The 25,187-nt window shown below is 57.5% G+C and overlaps 1 protein-coding gene across 1 annotated transcript in view; it reads right to left on the reverse strand.

The window, feature by feature from the left end:
• Positions 1-9,769, reverse strand: part of RAMP1 (receptor activity modifying protein 1) — a 28,356-nt gene extending 18,587 nt beyond the window's left edge. The window contains exon 1 of the mRNA XM_028105063.2: positions 9,627-9,769. Coding sequence (XP_027960864.2) covers positions 9,627-9,751 — 125 coding nt within the window. The 5' untranslated portion in view covers positions 9,752-9,769. The remainder of the gene's footprint in view (positions 1-9,626) is intronic.
• Positions 9,770-25,187: the final 15,418 nt, after the last annotated feature.

Here is a 25,187-nt window from a genome sequence, read left to right on the forward strand (position 1 = left end):
AATGATCCGAAAGAACATATTATGTATTAAGCTACACATAACCAAAGAGCGGAGGGAGGAACTATTATTTAACAAATTATGTTAGCATCACTGAAGGAGGAAGGAAATAAATTTTAATTCATGTCTTAATGTTAAACTATGAAAAATGTTATTTCAATACACGTAACAACTAAATAGAAACAGAACATAATGTTGTGGCCAAAAGACTCCCTTGAAATTGCGACAATTGAATTTTCTGGAACAGATAGGACCGTGCCCAAGTCACAGACCTCCGAGGAGGGAGTCAGGGCACACATGTACACCGCATAACTAATATATTAAACAAGGGAAACAAACATCACCAAAGCAAACACAAGGGCCACGTGAAGAGAAAATATTTGGAACAAAACAACAAATAGCTAACTTCTACCACGTTCAGGAGTTTGTAAAATAAGATTAATAATACTCCCAATGACTCAGAAGATAAGTAGCTAAAGTTATGGTCAGATAATGTGCACTTGAAAAAAAAATGCAAACAACTGTAGATGGGCTTCTCCTTTCTAACAGCCAAAGGTGGGCACATTAAATGAGAGAAATCTCATTTAAACGTGCAAAACTAAAATCTCTACAAACTCAATACTCAGGAACATACGAGGAAATAAACAGTTTCATATGCTGCTGGTAATATAAATTAGGACAATTCCTTAAAAGGGCAACTGGGAGTGCAGCCCCTTCTGCCCACGGGGCTTCTCCCTCTGCCTCTACGGCTCCCCCTGCTTGTGCTCGCGCTCTCTCTCAAATAAATAAAATCTTAAAAAAAAAAAAAAGAACTACAGAATGTTCATGGCATGGGCTGTAGTAAGTCCGTTTGTACGAATTCTTAAAGAAATTAGTCAAAAAAAAGAAGTAAGGTTGTATGTACAGAATTGCATCACTTATAACAATAAAAACCTGGAAACGGCTCAACATAACAGGATTGCAAAAATCAGGATGTTCATTTGGCCTCCCCGCCACCGAGCTAGGCTGCATCCAGCTGGCCCAGGGCTGCGAGGGTAAACTCACCTCTTGCTACTCAAAAGCAGTGCATTTTTAAGAAAGTGGGTTCTCCGTTTTTTTAGCTGAGCGAAGGGGGAATGCAGACGTAAAAGGCACCTGTCCTGGAGCATGTGCCGCAGGGCACTCTGTGCGTAAGTGTCCAGGGCTGAAGTCCTGGGAGCCACCAGGGCAGCAAGTTGTCCTCAAAATACGCATGGGGAAGGCGGACGGCCACGCCGTGCCACGGCTCCCCGGGGGCCCTCCCACGGTGGGTGAATGTCGCTGGCCCCGAGACTGCTCGGAAGGTGGCCACCAACAGAATGACGGATGAACGAATGGGTCCTGGGAGACCCTGGGGGCGGGAGGAGTGCTAGGCTGGAGGTCGGCAGTGGGGGAGGGGAACGACAGTAGTGGGGGGGGGCCGCTGCTGTGACCGCCACCCTGCCGCACCCATTGTACCTCCCCACCGCGTGCTCCCTGCCCCCTCGGGGGGCACAGCCCTGGGGGCTGCCTGAAAGCACACTCAGGGGGCACCGCATGAGCCCGCCCGGCCCCCCTCCCCGGCAGCACACCCCGGCGCGCACAGCCTGGATGTCTCTGGGGCCTTCCCGGCTGGAAGCGGGGAGCCAGAGCCGCATGTCCAAGGCGGAGGCAGGAGGGGACGGCATGTTGCCGGAAGTCCCCGTCACCAGGATCCGTCCCACCTGCCTGAGCCTGCGCTCCCAGCTGGGATCTGCTCAGTGCCGCCCCGCTGCTGACCTTTTACATGGTGACTTCATCCCCAGACCAAGGAGGTGGGGGGAGCAGGGCAGTCCATCACGCGATGGAAATGGATGTCACCGCAGGCTTGGCGCCACGGCTCTGCTTGGTCATGGCTGTGTGTGGGGAGCACATGTGCCCTCTGCTGCGGCCAGAAGGACCCGGGGCAGCAGACGTGAAGGACGGCACGGTGGCCCCTGGGCAGGGAGGAGGGAGGGCCGGCAGTCCTCCTTGCTGGCTCCCAGCGTCCCCCGCCCCCCAAGGGACCGCTCGGTTTCTGGCCTCTGCAGGCACATGTTTCTGGAGCTTTCTCAAGGAGGAAGTGGGGTTCTTCCTCCCCATTCCCTAAAAGGCTCCAGTCTAACAGGCGGCCATCCACAGACCGTCTGGGGATCGTCATGAGAACGCTCCCTGGAGCAGGCACATAGATGAGGCAACCCCGGCCCGACATGCTGCTGCTGCCGTGAGGGCTTCCCACCCCCTGAAATGCAGACCATTCCTCTGGCTGGTGGGGCACAACCAGACGGGCGCCTTGTGCTGGGCTGATGATGCAGCTGGGGCACGGTGGGGCTGGGAGCCATGGTCTGAGGGTCCCCCCTGAGGGAGTCCCTAGGACTCTTCTTTTCTTTTTTTTAAAATTTTTTAAAGATTTTTATTTATTTATTTATTTGAGACAGAGAGAATGAGAGAGAGAGCGAGCGAGCACACGAGACGGGGGAGGGTCAGAGGGAGAAGCAGACTCTCCGCCGAGCAGGGAGCCCGAGGCGGGACTCGATCCAGGGACTCCTGGATCATGACCCGAGCTGAAGGCAGTCGCTCAACCAACTGAGCCACCCAGGCGCCCCCTAGGACTCTTCTATGGCATCTGCCTACCCAGGGCTGGCTCTGGGTGCAGGCTGGGGGAGAGCAGATTTCCAGAACCTTCCATGCCCCCCTCCCCTCTTGTCTATGAGAACAGATCTGGGTGCACAAAGCCTGGGACAACTCCTTCCTTCCTTCTCCTCCCCCATGGTTGGTCCCATTGCCCCAGCCCTCCACCTGCTCCCCCAGGTCAGCTGTGGTGGAGCTCCTGACACAGGGTGGAGGGTCCCGGCAGACCTTTGCTTCGCTGCCCCCATGGACATCCCGCTCACAGATAGGCTCCCCCGTTGCTGCTGTGGGGTCCTGGTGGTGCGTACAGTACACTTCGCCCCAAGATGCCACCTAGGTGCAGACTTCCAGAAGCTGAACTCGAGAGGGTGGAGGAAAAGGTCCCCCGTTTCCTCTGCCCGCCCAGCAAACTCTGAGTCCCATGATGCCTCCCTGTCACAGCTGTGGCCTAACAAACCCCAGAGGTGGCTGCCAGGAGCTCTGGGCCCAGCTCAAGTGTCCTTCCTCTCTGCTGACACCAGCAGTGGAAGAAGCCGCCGCCCTCCATGTTTGCACACCAGGAGCACTGGAGGGGGGAAGGCAAAGACGTGTGGAGAGCTGTGGAGGACCAGAGCAGACACCCTTACCCAAGGCCACCTGCCCTGGCCCTGAAAAGCTGTGTCCGCACCTCTTCCCACAGGGCCGGAGCACCCCAGTGAGGCCCCGGGCTGGGGAGCAGGAGGGACGGCCTAGGCAGAACCAGCCTGCCTCCCAAGGGCAAGCTGGGCCACCTTCCTGGGACAGCACCCCTGCCCCAAAGGCCTCCAGAAGTCAGGATCCCTGTGCGCCTGGGCTCTGCAGATGCCGGAAGGAACCCCCCCCCCGCCCCCGAGCCTGGTGGGCAGAGGGGTGGGGAGTGGGCACCTGCCCCAGAGCCTCCGGACGAGAAGGGGGGCCGAGCACCCATGAGCACAGGGCAGGTCCCCGCGCAGACGCCCTGCCACACAGATGGGGGGCTCCCCGGCAGCTCGCAGCCCGGTGGGAGGCCCCCGCGGGGGCAGGGGGCCCATGCCAGGTAGCCGGTGGGCTCCGGAGAAGGGCGGGCTGAGCACCCTGGGCGTGGCCTGTCCCGAGGCCTGGGCCACGTGGCCTGGGTGCAGCTGGAGTCCCTGGGAGGACGGCAGCCGCTGCCTGGGGAGACCTCTGCGCCTGAAGAAAGATGCCTCCCTTTCAGTTGTTGCTGGGATTCGTGACACAAGCAGCCGCTCTAGCACCCCGAGCCCTGAAGAACGTCCTGACTTGACTCTGAAGGGACACACACAATAAGGCTCTTTGTTCCTGCAGCAGAGGGGGAAGGGCAGCAGCCCCGGGAGAGACCCCGCGGGGGCCCCAGGAGTGCAGTCCCTGGGAGCGGAAGCTCGGGGCCAGCGCTCCTGGCTGAGGTCACAGCTCTGCAGCCCGCACCCTAAACATCTGCTCTGTGTCCTTCCCTCAACGTCTCAGGGCTGGAGAGCCCTCCTCGGACCTGGGCCGCTCCTCAGGACAGCCTGGAGGGCTCTCCATGCCCCGCACGGGGTCCACATGCATGGAGGGACGCCGGGGACGTGGGCCGGGGAGACGTCAGCAGTGACAAATCCAGAAGCTTCTGGGCAGAGACGGGGGGGGGGTGCCTTGACCGGTGTGAAGGTGAAGGTGGGTTCTCTGATGCCTGGTCATGGAAGGTGGTGACCCAGTCCCCTGGGACCCTTCTGACATCTCTCCCTGCTCAAGGTGACACCTGGGAGCCAGCTGTGGGGCAGGAAAGGAAAGGAACGGCAGAGGGGCCTCCTAAATCCACCCAGCACTTTTTATCTTGGGGAGAAAATCCCATATATGCAGTCATTTCAAAGCCAAGCATTTTCTCGAGTTCCTCATGGACGAGATTCTTCTCCTCCTCTCTTCTGCTCTTTCTCTCCCTCCCCCAAGCCCACAGGAACGTCTCTGGAGATGAGAGTTTCTGATGACACATTTTCCCATGTTCTCTGTAGCTCCCCAAATCAGATTATATTCCCAGTTAATACACTAAATGGCATTATATTTCCACTAGCAGACCAGGCCTGCAGTTTAACAAGCTAGCCCCGGGGGGAATCACGGGTTGGGCCTGGCGCCCGGAGGCGGGGGTGGGGGGGGTGGGGACCTGCCCTGCTGAGCCCTTCTGTCCTCAGGGGACCTGAGACGGGGACAGGTCAGACACCTGGGGAATCTGAGAAATCCCAAGCATCCCCAAACAAGAAAGGACGCAGGAGCAGCCCCCAAGCCACCCTCAGGACAGAGAAGCTGGGGTCAGGGTCGAGGGCCATGGACCGAGCAGACCCACAGTCCCGGGGCAGGTCACTGTCCCCTAGCTGGAACGTGGCCTGAATGCTCTTGTCAGCCCTTTGCTTTCTCTTGAGGTCTTGATCTCTGAGCAATGAGGCACAGTGATGCAGAGAAGTACTTCGGAAATTACCCAATGTTTCCATCCAGTGTCCTAAGTGAAGCAGGGCTGATGAAGGGCCCCCTCTCGGTCTGCTGTGACACAGGAGGGGGCACTGAGAGCCTGGGGGCCAGAGAGCCAGCTGGCGTGAGCGGCCCCCATGTGCCCCACAGGGGATTTTGTCCCCATCTCCTGCTGAGTGTGCATCCTATAGAAGGCTGGCGGGCTCATGTTTGTCACTTGGGAGGAAGGTAAGTCTCCTCTGCCATGCAGCTGTTTTAAATCCTCTGACTTCAGAGCAGGATCCGGAACCTCCCTCTGTCATATTGGAGCCACCTGCAGGCCCAGCCCAGTTGCTAGGACAGCCATCACCTCAAGCAGCAGGAATCAGGGGCCTCTGGCCTCGTGCCTTTGGAGTTCTCCACCCGCAGCGTTAGCCTGGGGCTGGATCTCAGACCCCAGCGACTGCCCAGGTCTGCTCTTGGGGTGCCATCTGTACCCCAACGACAGGCCCTAGCTGCACTTGGCTCAGGGAGGGGTCTCTCCCAGCACCTGCACCCTTTGTCAGATGCCTGCCTGACCTGCCGTTCCCCAGCCAGAGCTGGAAGAATTCCCTGGGACCAGCCTGCCGTCTGGCTCTCTGCCTGTCACCGCTCCACCTTGGGGCCCTGCTCCTCTCTGGACACGGTGTTCTGTCCTGGCGGTGGCCCTCCTGCTTGCACATGGAGCTCTTGCACCCCTCGCCACGCCTGGTCTTCTCTCCGGGTCCCTCCTCTCTTCTCCTGCACCCAATCATCTGGACAAGTTTGTCTGCCCCAAGACACCCCAGACCTCTACTGCTCCAGAAGATGCTGGAAAGTCTGCCTTTGGCTTGAGTACCAGGCTTGGTAGCCCATTGCAAATGGGCCCCACCAGGCCCCCTGGACATTGGCAGGGGCCGAGATGAGTTGACTGAAGGCCATCAACCACCTCCCACTTCTACAAAGACAGGGCATCCCCACATCTCCCCTGAGAATCAGGAGGGAGCAGTCTCATACCCCTGGGGAGTGTTAAGAGCTGAGACTTTGGATCCAAAGAGACCTTGTGAGCTGTGCCCCTGGGTAGATAAGGTAGGGATTACAACTTGTCCTACCATCTCCTGAGGTTGCTGCTTACTTACACAAGATGACAGATGCTAAGTGACTGGCACAATGCCTAGCACACAGTAGGTACTTACTAAATGCTAGCTGTAATAATAAACTCTTTCCTTGGAATGAGGCGAGCGACAAGTAAGCATTTGGTAGGCAGCGAAGACCGACTGCTCTGGAGGAGAATTCATGCTGTAGATGCAGGTAGTAGGAGAAGCTTGAAACAAGGAGTGCTGACAACGGCGTGAGCAAAGCGTGGACGGAGATGGCACGGGACAAAGGGGCATCTCAACTCATGGGGGGCAGAGACGGGCTCATAAATGAACAGGATGACCAGGCAGCTCATCTGGAAGAAGACAGAGCTTGCTTCCTAGCACGCTGCCCCTAGAATGAAGGCTGGATGCACCGGCGATTGAGATGTGCCCCCGGAAACTACGCAGATTCGAGGGGAGAGCAGGGTTGGATCCTCTTGAACCCCGGCATGGGGAGAGGCCGTCCAGCTGTGACTCAGATCCGGGCGGGTAACATGCTGATGTGCACGGCTATGTGAAAACAAGGTTACGTGGCAGCAGAAACACCAGGAACGAAGTCAAAAGACAGCTAACGAGCTGCGAGAGCATGTCTCACGTGCACAGCAGGCAAGGGTCTAATGTCTCCTCTAACACAGAGAACTCTCTAGGGACGCCAGGCTGGCTCGGTCGGTGGACGGAGCACCCAACTCTTGGTTCTCAGGGTTGTGAGTTCGAGCCCCGCGTGGGGGTAGAGATTACTTAAAAATAAAGCCTTCGGGGAAAAAAAAAAAAAAAGAAAGAACTCTTTAAAAAGGACCAGAAACCTGACAGAAAAGGGGAAAAGATATGAACAAACATTCGCAGAAAAAAGAACAGAAGATGAACTTGTCACTGGAGAAATGCAAACTGACACACCAGGGAGACACCCTTTCTGGCTGAGGAGGCGGTGAGGATTCAAGGTGTACGGGCAGGTGGTGGGAAGCGGCTCCCTCATGCTGCAGGTGGGGCTGCCCACTGCTGGCCCTCCTGGAGGGAAACAGGCCGTGCTCCTGCCTTGCACCCGGCAGCCCCCACCCAGGGAGTCACCATTGGGACGTAGCTCCGACAAGATGAGCACGCATATGCACAGGGTCATTCCCTTCAGCACTCCCTGAAATTGGAAAATACTGGGAAAACCAAATGCCTCTTGATGGGAAAGTGCTTGGAAAATTACGCAGAGCACTATTATCCAGCTGCAAAAATGCGTGACAAAGCTCTCTATGCACTGATAAGAATGGATTTCCAGCATATACTGGTAGGTGAAAAGAAAGTGCAAAAAGGATATCTACATAAAGGGCTAGTATCCAAAATCTATGAAGAACTTATCACTCAACACCCAAAAAACAAATAATCCAGTCAAGAAATGGGCAACAGATATGAACAGACATTTCTCCAAAGAAGACATAAAAATAGTCAACAGACACATGAAAAAACGCTCAACATCACTGGGCATCAGGGAAATACAAATCAAAACCACAATGAGATACCATCTCATACCAGTCAGAATGGCTAAAATTAACAACTTGGGAAACAATAGGTATTGGTGAGGATGTGGGGAAAGGGGAACCCTCTTGCACTGTTGGTGGGAATGCAAACTGGTACAGCCACTGTGGAAAACAATAAAGAGATTCTTCAAAAAGTTGAAAATAGAGCTAGCCTACAATCCAGCAATTGCACTACTGGGTATTTACCCCAAAGATACAAATGTAGTGATTTGAAGGGGCACCCGCACCCCAATGTTTATAGCAGCAATGTCCACAAAAGCCAAACTGTGGAAAGAGCCCAGATGTCCACTGACAGATGAATGGATGAAGAAGATGTGGTATAGAGATACAACGGAATACTACTCAGTCATCAAAAAGGAGGAAATCTTACCATGTGCAATGACAGGGATGGAGCTAGAGGGTATTATGCTGAGCAAAATAAGTCGGTCAGAGAAAGACAAATACCATGATTTCATTCATATGGGGAATTTAAGAAACAAAACAGATGGACATAGGGGAAAGGAAGAAAAAATAAAATAAGAGGAAAACAGAGGGAGGCAAACCATAAAAGCCTCTTAACTCTAGGGAACAAACTGAGGGTGGCTGGAGGGGAGGTGGGGGGGGGATGGGCATTCAGGAGGGCACTTGAAGTAATGAGCACTGGGTGTTATATGCAACTGACGAATCACTAAACTCTACCTCTGATACTAATAATACAGTATATGTTAATTTAATTGAATTTAAATAAAAATTAAAAAATATCTATGGCGTACTGCAAGAATAATCTACAGTATAGGATAAGAATATAGCATAGCATAGTAAAAGCATATCTTTAACATAAAGTATAAGGATATTTATCCTATGGCGTAAGGATACCTACAGCAGGGGCGCCTGGGTGGCTCCGCTGGTTAAGCACCCAACTCTTGATTTCGACTCAGATCATAATCTCAGGTTGTGGGATCAAGCCCTGTGTCGGGCTCCTGCTTGTCTCCCTCTCCCTCTGCCCTTTCCCCTGCTCTCTCTCTCTCTCAAATAAATAAATCTTTAAAAAAAAAAAAGTATCTACAGCGTACTACACTGTAGCACAGTAGGAGAATATCTACAGTGTAATACACTTCACGTGAGAGGACAGAAGAGAAAAGTTCATACCCTTGCTCATCTGTGCAAAAGAAACACAAGAAGGAAGACGCAGACATGAACGAGATGGGTCACCCACAGGGCGTAGGTGGGAGTGGGTGGCAGCCAAGGGCCAGGTGGGACCTGGGGAGCGAGGATGAGGGGCCGAGGGAGGCAGTGAATGAAGCCAGCCAGGTGGGAAGAAGGGCACTTTGGCAGAAAGACCGAAGTCGCAAAGGGGAAGGGGCCCAGTGCCGGCCGTCCTTGGGGACTCATGGGCCACCCCTCCAGTGCAGCCAGCCCCATCGTTCCAGGAAGTTCTGAGCCCTGAACAGGGTAGGAAGAACAGCCTCAGCCTGACCACAGGGACCGAGGGAACCAGCAGAGACACCCCCGTGAGTGGGGGCTCCTGTCATGGAGACTCAGCCCTGTGGGCACTAGACCATCCCCCACACGCCTGCACTTGGATGGGCCACACGTGTCTCAGAGGGACACGGCCCAAATGGAACGCTCCAACAGCAGAGGCCCCTCTGGACAAGGCCCAGCATCCACCCCGGCCCAGGTCATCACGGACACAGCCTCCTCCAACCACACTCACTCATCACTGGCATCCTCCTTCGCCCTTAGGCTGTCCCCACCCATGGCCAGCATTCTGTCACCCTAGACCTTGGTGAAGAACCCCTCCCAGTGGCCTTGAGTGGACTCCTGGCACCAGGCCCTGCAGCCCCCACCTCAGCCACACCCCTCCCACCAGGGGACACACGAGACTTACCCGATGGTCTTGTCCCAGTCACACCACAGTGTCTTCCCGATGGCCTCCATGCTCACCTTGAACCGGGTGAGGCAGAGCTCCTTGAGGAGAGTGCCGTAGTTGGCGTCCTGGCAGGCCGTGGCCATTAGGATATGGTGCACTGCAATGAGAGCGCCCAGGGATCATGAGCCGGCCCTGCCCGCCCTCCCCCACCTTCCCTACGCGCCCATGGGGCGCCTGGCCCAGAGCCCGCTTCCACCTGATCCCTGGAGAGGGAGCCTGTGGCTCAAGGATCCCAGCACAGCCCAGCCAAGGCCCTGCCTGCTGCAGGAATTCTTGGACTCCTTGATGGGTCTCATGGACATGTGTGGACACCCAGCTGCACCCTGCAGCTCTTGGGCCTGGGGAGCCCACAGGGCAACGGGTGAAATGGCCCACCCAAGGAGAGGGTGGTAGCCCTCAGGCACGCAGATTGTGTGGGGAGTTCCGGGGTCCCTGACTCTGAAACATGGCCTAGAAGGGGGTGTGTACTTGAGTGGGCTTGCCCCATGGCCCCTCGGACTCCTGCCCCCCCTCTGCCTCCGTTTTCCAGGAGTAAAATGTAGAGGAACTGGTACTCCAGCCCCTATGATACACGAGTATTGCCCAAAGCTCTTCACATGCATAGATATCTTGGAGGTAGGTCCTGTTGTGATCATCAACTTACTAGATAGTAAGGGAAACTGAGGCTTTGGGGCTCAGAAGCGGGCCCAAGGTCCCAGCGCCAGAAGAGGTGTAGACCTGACTGAAGTTGTCTCACCTACCTTGGGTCCCACACTCAGCCAATGCCCAGTCCCAAGAGGTTGAGGACTAGGCAACAAGCTGGGCAGTGCAGGGGAGGGCCTGACCTGTCTTTTGCTGCGTATCTGGGGGGAGAGGGCAGATGATGAAGGGGGTGATTGGGGTCACAGATGTGAGTGATGACAGTAGGCTGTGTGAAGTGCCATTTTAGAATGCAACTCCTGGGGGCTCAATGGCTAATTACTGGATGGGCAGATGGATAGGTGGGTGGGTAGATAGGTGGGTGGATGGACGGGAGGGTGCATAGGTGGGTGGGTGGATGGGTGGATGGATGGATGGATGGACGGATGGACGGATGGACAGGTGAATACATGGGTGGACAGATGGATGGATGAGTGGGTGGATGGATGGATGGATGACTGGATGGATGGATGGAAAGACGAATTGGATGGACAGATGAACTGACAGATGGAGAGATGGGTGGGTAAATGGATGGGTGGGAGGGTGGATGGATGGATGGATGGATAGATGGATGGACAGGTGAATACATGGGTGGACAGATGGATGGATGAGTGGGTGGATGGATGGATGGATGACTGGATGGATGGATGGAAAGACGAATTGGATGGACAGATGAACTGACAGATGGAGAGATGGGTGGGTAAATGGATGGGTGGGAGGGTGGATGGATGGATGGATGGATAGATGGATGGATGACTGGATGGATGGGTGGACAGATGATGGATGGATAGATGGATGGATGGATGGATGGACAGATGGAGAGATGGGTGGGTAAATGGATGGCTGGGCGGAAGTCTGAATGAATTCCACACACCGCAGACCAGGGCTCTAACCCAGCCCATAACCATGCCAGAATGGAGTGCTGAGTGGGAAGCTGAAGCCCTGGATGGGGCAGAGGTGACAACTGGCTCACAGGGTAAGGTGTCAAATCGGGAGAGGAAGAGATAAAGAACAGTCTCAGTCACAGGTAACAGAGCCAACTGGCAGCCTTCAACAAAAGGGCAGACCGACACTGAGGACCTGGGGCCCCGGGGGTTGGGCAGGCCAGCCACAGAGGCCACCTGCCGGCAGCTGGGAGCCCTGGCAGCAAAGCCCTGAAGTGGCCCTCAGGTGTGCCGTCCCCGTGGCCTCCCAGAGTCCCTGGAGAGGGAGGTGGTGTGGGATGGACGGAGGCTGGCCAGGAGCCTGTGCTTCTGGAAGACAGGCCAGGATGTCACAAGTGGGCAAGAGCTGTCCCCTCAGGGCAATGGCAGCTCTCAGGAAGAGGACGGGTGGCCAGCCCCAAGCAGGCGACCACACACGGCCGCGCGGGGTCCAAGCCTCGGGGTCAGGGGAGGGCTGTGGTCAGAGGGAACTGAAAGCCTGGGGGGTCTGGACAGAGATACAGCAGGGGAACCCAGCGGAGGAGGGGGGCTCCTCGTGCTCTCGGAGGATTTACGTGGAGGCCCCGAGGCCCACCGGCCCCACGGGAACGTGAGAAGGGCGTGGGAGGGGAACCGATGCGTTGAACTAACTAAGCGGCAGACTCCCAGGGCTGCACACCCCTTCAGAGGGCGGCTGAAGTTGACACAGCGAAATTTCATAGCAATGAAAGAAAAAGAAAAACCCAGACAAAACACACAACAAACCCCACGGCCCACGGAGGCAGAGGGGGGGCCCAGCCGTCCCTGCGCCCACTGTCCTGGAGGGCGTCCCCTGAGGACGGGCCCCACTGGGGCTGGCAGGGCACCCTGGAAAGCTCCTGGGCTTTTGGCCCGAGAAGCTGGCGAGAGAGGACGGAGACGAAAGGCTGGCGTGTGGGGAGAGCTTCTCGGAGGGTGAGGATCCACAGGCAGGTGAGGCAACCCGTCCCTCGATGCCCCGGGACGGGGGGCCCCCCGCTGGAGCGTGCAGCAGAGGAGGCCGGGAGGGCAGAGCACATCCCTGGGGCTCTCTGGGAGCCTCGCACGCGAGCTCTTGCCACTTCCCAACAGCCCAGGCGTGTGCCCCACAGAGCCCACACGGGCACGGCGGGTGCACCCCAAGGACCAGCTGTGGGTGACCCCCAGCGCCGTCTGGGCAGGCTCGGGGAGGGGGCGACACCTGGTCCATCGGGGTACCCCTAAGAAAGCCCACCTGCCATGGACAGGTGGGGTGCCAGGGCTCACGGGGAGCTCAGGAGGACTCAGACACCGACTCATGGAAGGAATCCCAACTTGCCCGTCCAGCCTCATTCCAAGGGTCACCCCTCCATTTGTCCCCGCCCCTCTGTGCTCCCAGCACCCTGCCTGTCTCCCCGCCAGGCACACCCTTCCCCAGCGAGCCCCAGGCCCAACTGTGGCCTGTCCGCGGCCATCGCCTCCTCCCCTTGCAAGGGCTCCCAGCTGCCCGGCCCCCCGAACCCCCGCCAGCCCACTTCCGCAGCCTCACTCAGGGGCTTGAGCAGTTTTCTTTCCTCAGAACAACGTGGGCCACCTCTCCTCCGCCCCACTTTCTGCCGTGCGTGCACGTCCTCCCTGGCACGCAGCCGCTCCGCGCGTGTCTGTCCAGTGTCGGGTCACCGACCCCAGCTGAGTGTCAGTGACGTTCTGCGGGGGAGGGAAGCAAGGGTGCTTCCGAGAGTCGGCTCCGCTCCTGCTCTGGAAGGGTCAGCTTCAGGACGGACGAAGATGATCGTGCCTCTCAGTCAGGCGGCTCGGCTGCACGCAACAGAAACCCACGTGGGCTCACATGAGCCCCGGAGGAATCTACTGGTCGGGGAAGGACGGGCTGCACCATCGTCCAGCAGAGCCAGTCCCGGGGAGACGTGGTGCTGGGGGGTCCCCAACCCGGGGGCCAAAAGCAGGGGCACGTCCCCAGTCCACAATCCCTCCCGTTGTAGTGTCTCCGCCCTGGTACGTTCAGGCCCATCGCCTCCTGTCGTCCCCACGGGCTGCGGAGAACGGCCGCCTGTCCCCGCCTCGCCCGGCCTGCCCCGTCTGGTTGGCCCCGCAGTGATGCTGGAGCCCAGCCAGCGCTACCTCCCACTGTGCAAGCCTCCCGTGGCCTTGACCCTGGCCTGTCTCTGGGCTAGTCCCCTGGATGCTGCAGCTCCTACCTGTCCGGGAGCCACCTGCGGCCTCCCCAGCGTGGGACCCTGCTCCCCAGGGTCAAAGACCCCTCCCCACAGATGCACTGCCCTTTTTTTCCTGTCCTGGGAGAGCCCAGAGCCATGGCCATGCCACAGCTGGGATGAGCTGGGGCAGGCTGCTCAGGAGAATCTGGAAACCGGGTTCCATTTTTAGGTACTGGAGAGCAACACTTAATGTGTTTCTTAAACAAGCCTCGTGGGATTTCTTGCACTGGAACGAGGGTACCTTACAGTTTTAAAGCTGACTAAAACTGCCAAAAGTTTTAAAACCAGCTGTGTGGGGTCAAATGGGTCCCGTTCCTGCCTGGCTGCAAATGGAACCACTCGTAAGTCGTGTCTTTAAAAGGCCGTGTGCGGAGGCTGTGAGCAGCCAGCATTCCGTCCTCAGCCTGTTAGCACAGGAACCTTCCCTGGCATGTGCGTTATTTAGGAATTAGGTGTCCTTTTAGGGAGAGTTCAAAGAGACAGCTCCCTCTCTCCACAGCGGAAAAACACCCCTGACAGGAGGGGGCACAGAGGCCGCTCAAAGGCAGCAGACCACTCGGGCGAAGCGACTGGGGGCCAGAAAGACAGGGCAGCCGGGCACCAGGGGGGCCTTCTGGGCTCGGGCTGCAGGACAGCCACACGGAGACCTTTGGTTTGGCTTTTCAAATGAGAGATGAGGGACCCAGAAGCATGAACCCGATGGATCCCATCTTCTGGGTCCTTGGTCGGTGCCTGCACACCCAGCAGGAAGGGCTCTCAGCCTGCTGCTGCTGATTTCATATTTGCAGAGAGAGAGGCCTAGACCCTGCACTGCCCTGCACGCTGGGGCCGGGGGCGGCGGGGGTGATGGGTGGGGCTGAGCTGTGCGAAGGGTAGCGGCTGGGAGGCCTTCCTGCAGGGGTCCTGGCTCGGGGCCCGAGTCGGGTGTCCCCGAGGCGCCCGTGAGCTGGGGGAGGAGCCTCCAGAGACCTCAGACAGAGAAGGCCTCGCCTGGGGCATGGGCAGGCTCCTTCACCTCTTGTTCTGTGAAGTGGAAACCTCCTGTACCAGGTAGGCCCCCGGGACTGGGTTCCAGAAGATGTGCTGTTCCTAGAAGCTATCCCACCTCAAAACCAGCAGCGCACCTCTGCGGGGTTTTCAATGTGAGCCACACTTAGCAACTTACGGGACACTCAAGGCCGGACCCCAGTGGCCTGCAGGGGTGATGCGGAAGGACAGAGGGAGGGGCAGGAGGGGGAGATGACAAAGGCCAGGACACTTTCAGGGGCGAGGGGGATATATGCTCAGTCTTGAGTCCACACAGGTGCATACATGTGTCAGAACCTTCCAAATTGTGCACTTCAAATATATCCGTTTATTCTATGACCATCATATCTCAGTGAAGCTGTCGAACATCATAAATACAAAGGAAATGCCAAGATCTCTGAGTGGTGTGATTCTAGATGATCTTGACTTTTTACCTCATGCTCCTTTATATTTTCCACAAGTTAAAGAAGCATATAATTGATAAAATGTGATTTCTCTGCTCTATGCGGGTCTTCCAATAGCCATCAGAAGAAAACCTCGCTCAGCAGGTTCTTGCTGCTGCTGTGAATCATTTCCTGCTCACCGGGCGGCAGGTAGAGAGCCGCCCACTTCCAGGACTCCCCTGGTTATACCCCCTCGGGACCCATATCCCCAGGAAGTGACATGCCTGGGCTGTCACCGAGTGCCCCAGGGCATGACGAACCTAGAACTTGGTTTGAACATGTTGCCCTCAGCCTACTTGGAAAAATGAGAACAAAAGATCAAAGCAACAACAAACTGAAAAAATTAAAACTCTTGTCTGTCTGGTAATAAGTCCTACTGGGCCCTCAAAGCCCCATGAGCTATCACCTCCTCCGTGACACCCAGCACAGAGCCCAGCACAGAGCCCTCCTCTGACCCCGTTGTAACTACCAGCAGGAGCCTGTCCTGAGCCGCCGACCGCAGGACCTTGGGGCCTGCGCCTCGCCCAGATGCAGCGCTGGGCAGTGTAGGGGCTGATGGCACAGGAAATGAAGGAGCGAGTGTGTGGGGAGGTGTCCCGCTCCTCGCCTGTGACAGCCCCCTTCACTTCTCAGGTCTCTTCCGGCTTCTGGAAAGCTCAACGTGGGCTGGGCCTCAACTCTTCCTCAGCCAGGGTCTCAGGAGATGGTTTTCTCTTCTCTCCTCTGAAATACTCTCCCTTCCGTCCCTCCTCGAGGGTGCTGGGGCCGCGTGCCGTGGCACCACATCGTACATGGGCACCTCGGGACACCCGTGTCTCTGTCAGAAGCCCCCATCTGTATTCCTTTTGGGGTTTTGCTCCAGAGGCGGGAGGCCCATGCGATGGATGGCCAGCAGCCAGCCGACACTGAGGCCCGGTGACGTGCAGGTCCCCCAGGGCCGCGGGGGTAGGACCCCCCACCCCCACAGGGAGGACCACTCCTGCAAAGGAGCTGCGGTGCGAGGTCAAGCCGAGACCAGCCTGCTGAGCCGCCCACGGGGCCCTCGGAGTCCTCAGGCCCATCGCCCTCGCTAACGTCCCGGGCGTCCTGCAGGGACGTGTGACGCTGCTGGAGCAGGGCAAAGGATTTTCATGATTGTATAAACTAATTTTCACAGCTCACCAGGTAATATTTGGAATAGGTTTGGTGATACACCGGGCAGTGGCACAGGCATAGGATTTACGAGAAGACCCGAGCGCAGGGGACCCACCGACGGGTCGGGACCAGGACTGCCTGAGGAGGGAAAAGAGGAAGCGCCGTCTCAGGCCCGCGGGCCCTTTCACTTCCCATCCACACAGCGGCTCGCTCCAACGAAGCCTTCATCAGGCAGATCCGCTGCCTGTGACCCTCCTGGCAGACCCCTGCTGTGGCCCAGAGACCCTGCTTCCCCCCTCCCCTCCCCCCACCGAAGTGCCTGCTCTGTGCTGCATGTGGGGGCACCTGTTAACATGTCCCCCAAATCCGTGAGAAAACGGGGCAATCAGGCCAAAAAACTAAGTGATGCAGAATGACATCCGCAGGCTGGCAGTGGAGTCCGGCCATGTGTGACTCAGAAGTGAGAAACCACACCGTCACCCCTGACAAAGTCAAATTCCACCCGCAAAGCACGGAATGGCACTGCACACCTGTTGGGATGGCCACCGTCAGGACCCGGACAAGAGCGAGCGGCGGGGAGGGTGTGCAGAACCCCTGGGCGTCGCTGGTGGGAACACAGTCATGGCGGGAAGCAGTGAACCCAGAGCTACCCTGGGGCCCAGCAGTTCCCCAGTTCTAGGCTGGGGCGTCTGCAACAGGTACGTGCACATCTGTGCTCCCCGCAGCGTTAGTCACCGCGGCGAGGAGGGTGAGCGACCCGGATGGCCGGCAACACCTGGACGGATGAACGGAACGGGGTCCATCCACAGCCCGAAACGGCAATCCAGCCTTGAAAAGTAAGGACCCCCATCACGTGCTGCACGTGGACGAATCTCGAAGATACCACGCCGTGTGAAATGAGCCAGTCCCAAAAACGCACAGCCCGCCGGATTCTGCTCACTGGAGTCGCCTTCACGGACGGAAAGCAGGATGGTGGGAGCTGCGGCTGGAGGCGATCGTGCTCCCGAAGGGCGAGCGTCTAATGGGCCCGGTTACAGGCTGGGGAGATGGGAAAGTTCTGGAGACGGTGGTGGGGCGGGGTGCACAGCAATGTGCCCCAGATCTTCCAATGGCTGGGATGGTAAAATTTATGTTATGTGTATTTTACCACAATTAAAAATACAACAGTAAAATGGAAGGAGCGAGGAGGGGGCTGCCGGAAGACGGGGCGCGCGGGGCTGGGTGCGCGAGCGGCCCACGGTCTCTGCGGGCCCAGCGACCACGGAGCTTCCCCGCGTCACCAGCGTGCAGGGCTTTCCCCCAGCTCTCAGCTGCTGACGGGGCTGGGTGACTGAAGTAAGCAAGGACACCTAAGTAACAACAGTTTACCATGAAGACTAAAATCGACACACAAGACCTCAGGCTCCTCCCCCGGGCTCCTGGGCCATTTACAAAGGAAAATTTTGTAAGGCCAGGAAGGAACCCTAACCCACACAGGGGTGGTCCGCAACCCGCTCCCTGACCTCAGCGCAGTAAAAGCAGCATTACTGGGGGAGAAACCAAAGAGCCTGAGCTGTTGGGATTTCTGAAACCTTGCTTCCAAATAATTCATACGTTAAAGAGGAAATTAAAACCACAAACACAGAAACTCTAGAAAATATTACCAGTGGCCAGAAGACAGAAAGTCGGGGGAGGCAGCCCAGAGGCCAAGCAGAGGAGATACTGGACTAGTTTCACTGTTAAGCAGGAAGAACGAAAGCAAACAAATTTGGCATTGAAGGAGAAAGATCTGGTTCTTTGGGGTGGGGCTGGGGACGCATAACAGATATGCCGCTGTCCCCTTCCGTCAAGGAACAACATGAAGCTATCCGCCCACGGAGGCCGGCTGAGAAGGGCCAACGTCCACGGATAACAGTTACAACAATAAGATAATTATCTCTATAATTATGTGTTGGATAAAAGGGACAAGTTCACAGAAAATGGGAAACAATCTCGCTGCTATAAGAAATAGGAAACCCAGGGAAGACCCTCCACTATGATGGCAGCCGGAAAGGGCCCGACCCAGCCGGTCCTGCAGGTGGAAACAAGGACCCAACGTGGAGCCCAATGTGGAACCCAAGGTGGGGCTTGAACTCACGACCCTGAGATCAAGACCCGAGCTGAGATCAAGAGTCGGACGCTCAAGCGACGGAGCCACCCAGGCGCCCCGAAAGCATCCCATCTGTAGTAACTGCTAGGATTCTGCAGGGGAAATGGGGTCCTGCCGGAGGGTGGAGGCGCTGACTGCCGCTTCTTAACCAGGCGGCCCTGGTATTAATCCTCCCCATCGGTCCAGAAGTCAGGGCAGCCACCACTCAAATCGCGACAGGTCCTTAGCCAGACAGGCAGCGATGCAGACGTAGCAGCTGAACCAGAAACCTGTGTATTTAACACCAGGGCACAAAGAGGAAGTCTGCGGGGGGGGCTGGCGCTCCGGCCAGGTCGCATTCGCATTGCTGCGCCCTCCCACAGAGCACCCCCACCCGGTCTCCCTTCCCTCCCCACCAGCCCAAAGACCTGTCGAAGTGCCCAGTGGTGCGCAGCAGCCACATCTCTGTCTGTGTGTCTGTGGCCTTGGCTTCTGGCCCCCAGCCTGCCCCCCGGCTTCATCCCTTCTGTCTGTGGCTTCTCACACCTTCCCGCATCTGAGGCTCCCCCAGACGCCTCTCCCGGCCGTACCTCTCTGCTGTGCCCCACACTCACGTGGACACCTGCCTGACTGCCCTCGTCCCTGGGTGTCCAAGGGGGCGTCCAACCCAACGTGGCTGCTGTGGTGGGGGCTGCCAATTTTAGCAAATAAAACCCGGGGTCGCCCAGTTCAGTTTGAGTGTCAAACAATTTTGTAACTATTGCACACGACATACTCATATCCAAACAATTTGTCGTTTATCCGACGTTTGAATTTAACTGGGCGCCGCGTGTTTTCCTTGGCAGCCCAGCTGTGCAGCTCCAGCTCCCCACCCTCCACCCCTGCGAGGTACCCGGCTGCTCTTGATGCCTCCCTGCTTCCTTGCGGCCCACACCCGAACCCATAGCGAGTCCCTCACTGGCACCTTGGGGACTCTCTGGGGTCCCTCACTCCTGCCATCTCAAGCCTCCGTCCTCACCCCCATCCCATCAGAGCTCCCCGGTCCCCTGCCTCCAACCCGAGGCTATGCAGTGGCCCAGGGCTCTTTTAAACCACGTCTGACACGATTCAGGCTTGCCCACTGCCCAGGGATGAAATCTAAACGTCTTGCCTTGGCCCATAGGATCGGGTCCTCCTTCAACACCAGCCTTGCTCAAAGCCCTCTTCTCTGCAAGCTTCAGCCATAAAAGGCTTCCAGAAATTTCCAAGACTCAGGGCCTTTGTATAACCATCCTGGGGATCTGAGGTGCTCTTTCCAAAGTGCTTGGGGCTCGGGACAAGGGCCCCCACCTCCACCTCCACTCCCATGGGCTCATTTCCTTTTGTGCAAAGAGCACTCTCTATAGATGTCCTTTACAGGGAAGGCTTCTCAGCCTCGGACCCATGGACATTCGTGCTGGGCCATTCTCGCGGGGCTGAGGGGCTGTCCCAGACTGAAGAGGGCAGCCTCCAGCAGTGGGCTGCTGACCAACCTCCCTGGTATCTACCTACTAGAACCCCCTTCCAGTCATGACACTACATGACCCATTTGTGCTTTAGGGCAGATAGAAGTTTCCAGGAGAAATAGTTTAGTGCTTTCCCCAAAGCTCCCTGATCTGTCCATCCACACAGCCAGCAGCCATCTTTCTTCTCACAAACAGACCCACAGAATCTCCTAGAGGCAATCAACATGCAGAGAGAAAGCCAACCTTGGGTGTTCATGTCACCAGGTTTCTAAGTGATTATGCTTTCTAGACTGCCTCCCCCCCAACATGGGGTTCTGCTTTGTGATACATGAACGGCTTTTATTCCTGTTGATAACTGGCCAGAGTACGTGACAATACGGCAGAGTCATCAGTATCCAATTGCTTGGGTCAACTGCTGCCTTTTGCCTTCCCGGGCACGTGTGGCTCAGGAGACTCCTTCCTGGTGGCCTTGAGGGCCTGGGGTGCAGAGCCCCGGAGAGCATGGGTGGGTGCTGCCCAGGTCCGCAGCACTCCAGCTCCTGTGAGTGACCCAGTGGGAGGAAGGTCGCCCCCCCCCCCCCGGCCCCCTGCCCAGGGATGGAGGGTGGGGGCCGCCAGGGAAGGCTTCCCGAGGGAGGCAGTCACCTGGGAGGGGCGGAGAGAGAGCAGCCCAGCAGGGCAGTGAGCAGAGGGCAGAGCGGAAGTGAGGGCCAGAGGCGGGCTGGCTTCTGCTCTCTGGTCCCGGGACGGGACGCACCGTGGGACCTGCCCATGGCAGGGAGGGCGTCACGGGAAGGCGAAAGAAAGGACACGGTGTGAGGCCTAGTGAGGAACAAAGGCAGGCGGGCCTGGCTGTGGGCTCAGGCCCCCGGGCTCCCATCCCCGCCGAGTCCTGGCCCGCGCGCCTCTGCGGACGCTGCCCCCGCGGGGCCGCTCACAACCTGGGCTTCCAGGGATGATGGGAGTCAGGTCCTTCCACGGCAAAGAAAATACGAAGATAAAACAACCTTAGGGGAAAGAATCTTCCGCGGACAACAATAACTTCATTATGTGAAAACGAACGAGGTCCTGTTGCTGCGTGTTGACATAACCCTCCTCACTAGGAACAAGGGAGTTCTCCAGAACCCGCGCTCGGCCCGAGGTCATCCCGGCAGGGAGGGCGGGGGGTGAGGCCAGCCCCCTGCGTGTGCGGACAGAGTCCAGTCCGCACCATCTCTGTCTCTCCGTGGGCCGGGGCGCGGGGCCTGGGGCGGGTGAAGCCACGGCGGCCTCCTCCGCCCGGCTCCCCTTCTCCGCATCCCTGCTCGCTCCTCTCAGCTCCACACTGTCCGTCCGTCCATCCGTCCGTCCGGAGGGCTTCCCGGAGTCCCGCTGGAGAAGAGGCTCGTGGGCAGGTTTCCAAGCCCCCGGTGTGCCTGCCGCCCACTGTCCTGCAAACGCGGTGGGGTCAGAGGGTGAAAACACCCCACAGGCTCCATCTGACAGGCTCCAAAGGTGTCGTCGGGAGAGCTCTGTCTGTCTGTCGTGGTTCCCCCGCCCCCGGCTCACAGGGTGGGATGTGGCGGCCGGTACTCAGATCCAGCCGAGAGGAGAGAGACGGGCTTCCCCTCTGCTCCGGCAGCAGACAGACGGTTTAGCCCTGGGGTCCCCCGCCCCCCCTGAGGCCTGCCAGGGGACAGGCCTGGGTTGGGGCCGGTGGGGAGGAGAGCCCCACGCTGCCGGGGGCGGTGGGGGGGGGGGCGCCGGGAAGGATGGGCTCGGCCCCCACCGGTGGGGGGCGCAGGCAGCCAAACCTGGGGGTTCTACCCTGGGGGGGCCCCGCATTTTCACTGGAATTCACACCACAAGCGGCGACGTCATCACACACTCTGCCAAACCCAAATTTTAACGAAATAGAAGCTGTGGAATTGGTTCATTCTGGGAGAAAAAAAATCAGGAGGAACAGAAATAGCTCTTTGCCTTAAGGAAGGGTTCCAACCTGAAACATTTCCGGGGCGCGTCGCTCGCGACCACTTCCAGTGTGGACCCAAGCGTCACTCAACAGCTCTGGCCCGGGACCCACGATACCCGAACTGACTGGCCAGCGCCAAGAGACAGGAGACAAAAAGCCAGAAATGTCTCCGTGCGGTTAAACACACGAGGAGAGTAAACGAACACACTGAGGTGATTTCGCAAATAAGAAGCCTGCGGCTTTGGATTCCAGGGTGAGAACTGCCTCCGGATTTAAACCAGCAAGACGATCTGAAGTCACGTACACTGCATTGCCTGGGACATCGCCGTCGGTCCCAAACAGTTACACTTGCACTGATACAGAATCCCATATTTCAATAAACACAGCGGCCTTGTAAGAGTGTCCTCAACGGCCCCAGCACGCCCGGCTCAGAGAATAGAGTCAGCCAGCGCTCCTGAGTGGAGCTGGGCGCCCTACAGAGTCCACGACAGACACGGCCCTCACAGCATAACCCTGGGTCCTCTGGAAACGTCCTTCTCTGCTGACTGGTGAAAAACTTTTCCAGTGGCTATATACAAAGTTTAAGATGCATGTGGTCCTATCACAGTCTTCTGTAAACAGAAGAGTACGCACAAAGCTCAGGTTTACAATAGCTTGACTGTAAAACTGTTACAGAGAAGTTCTTGAGCCTATGGACTAGCATACTTAAAAAAGAAAGAAAGAAAGAAATTCCACATTGCTATTTTGGGTAGCAAAATCTGCATCGCCAAGGAGATCTGGCTCCTGCTACAACTTGGGAGGAAATACTGTGTGCTCCATGATTCTACTAATTTCTGCTGGCCTCCATGACATTAATTTACTGATAACCTCACAGAGTTGTGTTTATTTGGAAAAATAAAGATATAACATTAGCCAGGCCGCTCAGACTAATGTTAAAATTATAGGACTCTGGACTTGCACAAGAATGTGTGTTATTTTCCTGGTAAACAAGGAAGGTCTTTATAGGCACTCATGACATAGTGTTTATTTATACAGGCTTTAGAAGGTGCAGCTTCTGGAATCCAGGAAAGAGCATTTATTTAGTCAGTTAGGTTTAAAAAAAAAAAAAAAAGACAACCTAGCCCGCTGTCCTGTTAGCAGAGAAATGCTCATTTCTTAGATTACAACAGTAAATTCCATGTCAAACCAAAGGGATCCTAACACAAAAGGATAGAATGCTATTGTAAGAGTTTGCTTTACACATAAATTCAGCCAAAACACTCTAAGGGGCAAGATCAGTCTTCAGATCACCTTATGGCAAGCAGACGCTAAGGGTTTTATGCAGAGGGACTCCTTGATCACGTTACGGCAAGCAAAGACGCTAAGGGTTTTAAGCAGAGGGACTCTTTGGCCAGGTTGCCACCGCGGGGCTCCTGGGCTGTCCTGAGCCCCTCTCCTCCAGGTGTCCCTGGCCATCTCCACTGACAAGCCACACGCCCCCAACCCCTTCACTGTACCGACACTCAGCGGGCACGCGTGCTGCAGGTGTTTCTGACCCACATCACCTGTTCTGGGGAAAGCCCACCAAGTACCAGTGGTAGCTGCAGGTTGCAGTTTCTTAGCATTGCGACAGGAAAGCCCTGAGGACAATTTCAGGGTAAATTATGCTAAGTCTGGTGCACGTTCCTGTTGCCCCTGCGTTTGTTTATAATCTCTCTCGAAACAGAAAGCTGAGTATATTCTGCCTCCTAAGAGGCCCTCTTTGAATTTCTATTAGCCAGAGGGCCAAGGTCACAAGCGAACAAAAAAGCTGTGGAAACGTCCGCGAGGGAGAAGGCTAGTCTCATTTTTGCAAAGGACATCCTAGGGAGGTTTGTTTGCAAATCAGCAACTGCTGTATGCGCCAGTCAGCTTCTCAGCTTTAACTGATTTCTAGATCAGTGGGCCGTGGATCTGAGACCCAGTGCTAAGTCGGCCAGGTGCCCGCTACCCGCGAGCGCCCAAGGACGCCTGCAGGGGCGGCTGCCGCAGCGCGGGCCAGAGCGCACAGGTGCGGGGAAGCGCGTTCCCGGGCATGCGCCGGAAAGCTGCCAGTGTCTGTGAACTCCCAGGCCCCCTGGCTCCCCAACCCCCCAACCGCCCCTCTCCCCCGAGGGACCCCGGCCCTACTCACCTAGGAGCAGGCAGAGGCCGCGCCGCGGGAGGCCGCGCAGGCTCGGGGCCATGGCGCACCGCCGAGCCGGGCCGCCCGCAAGGACTGAGCCCGCCGCGGCGCGGGGGGCGGGAGCGGGCGCGGCGGGAAGCGGCGGCGCGCGCCTGGCCCTGCCCACCGCGGCTCCGGGGGGGGGTGGGGGTGGGGGTGGAGGGGGGAGGCAGGTCCCCGGGACCGGGCTGGGCGGCTCCGCAGGAGGACGGCTGGCGGGCCGGCACGTGCCGGCCGGGCACGGGGAGGAGGCCGACGCGGGAGGCGAGGACGACCCCCCCGGCGAGCAGCGCGCACGGCGAGGAGCGAGCTCGGGGTCGTCCGGACCCTCCCTGGGGCACGGGCACTGAGGCTTCGAGGGAGGCCCCGCGCCGCGCCCGCCGCAAGGGCTGCTCCCGAAATGTTCGCCCAGCGGGCGGGTGTTTAAGCCAGGGAGGGTCTCCCAGCCAGGGCGCCTCAGTCTCAACCGGAGCACCATCCTCTCTTCCTCTCCCTAGGTTCCGGGCCACTCCTGCCCCGGGGGGGTCTGTCTGTGAAAGGCTAAGACCACATCTCTCTCTCCCCCAAGGTGCGGGCACTGGAGCAGCCGTGGGGACAAAACCAGCCCCGGAGCTTGGGGAGGCTCTTATTAATCAGAAAAGGACACACAAGGAGGAACTGGAATAAATGCTGAGACCTACACGGGATGAGCAACGGTGTGGGCGCAGGGGAGGGGCAGGTCAGGTGCGCCCAAAGGCCCTGGGGCCGGAGTGAACAGGGGTCTTGGGAGGCCTGAAAGGTGGCCTCCCGGTGAATTGCTGCCTCAGATGGGTGATGAGAGGCAGAGGAGGCTGGAGAACCTCCGACGGTGTTCATCAGACTCCGAACTTGAGTAGAAAGAGGACAGCATTAGACTTGCCTTGGGAGGCTGTCACTTTGGGCTTCTGCGGGCGGGGGCGGGGACAAGAAGCCCGGGCATATTCCTTATAGAATGGTCAGACAAGGGCTCCTAGGGGTACACGAGAGGCCTGGGGAAGGAGGTCTCCCCGTGCAGAGGTCTGAGTGGGAGGCATAAGCTCTCCCGGTGGTTGGATCTCACCTCCTAGGGGCTCCTTCCCGTAACATCCTACCACAAGGAGAAGTCTGAGAAATTGACTTATGCTCACTGAAGGCGGGAGGGAGAACTTTGCTGGTTTCACACACTTAGCAGGGTTTCATACGCTGGCCCGGGTCTGCCGTGAAGGACCCCTTCCCTAGCTGAATGAAAGGGAGCAGAGCCACCTGCTGTCTGCTCAGAGAACAGGAGGCAGCCGACAACCTGGCGGTCATCCATCCATTCTTCTGAACACAGGCCCGGAGGGCACCCAGGGCCAGCATGCCT

Source organism: Eumetopias jubatus, unplaced genomic scaffold (assembly GCF_037043125.1).
Source record: "Eumetopias jubatus isolate StellerSeaLion01/CBP00866 unplaced genomic scaffold, mEumJub1_p1.0 scaffold_3, whole genome shotgun sequence".
Classification (NCBI taxonomy): Eukaryota; Metazoa; Chordata; class Mammalia; order Carnivora; family Otariidae; genus Eumetopias; species Eumetopias jubatus.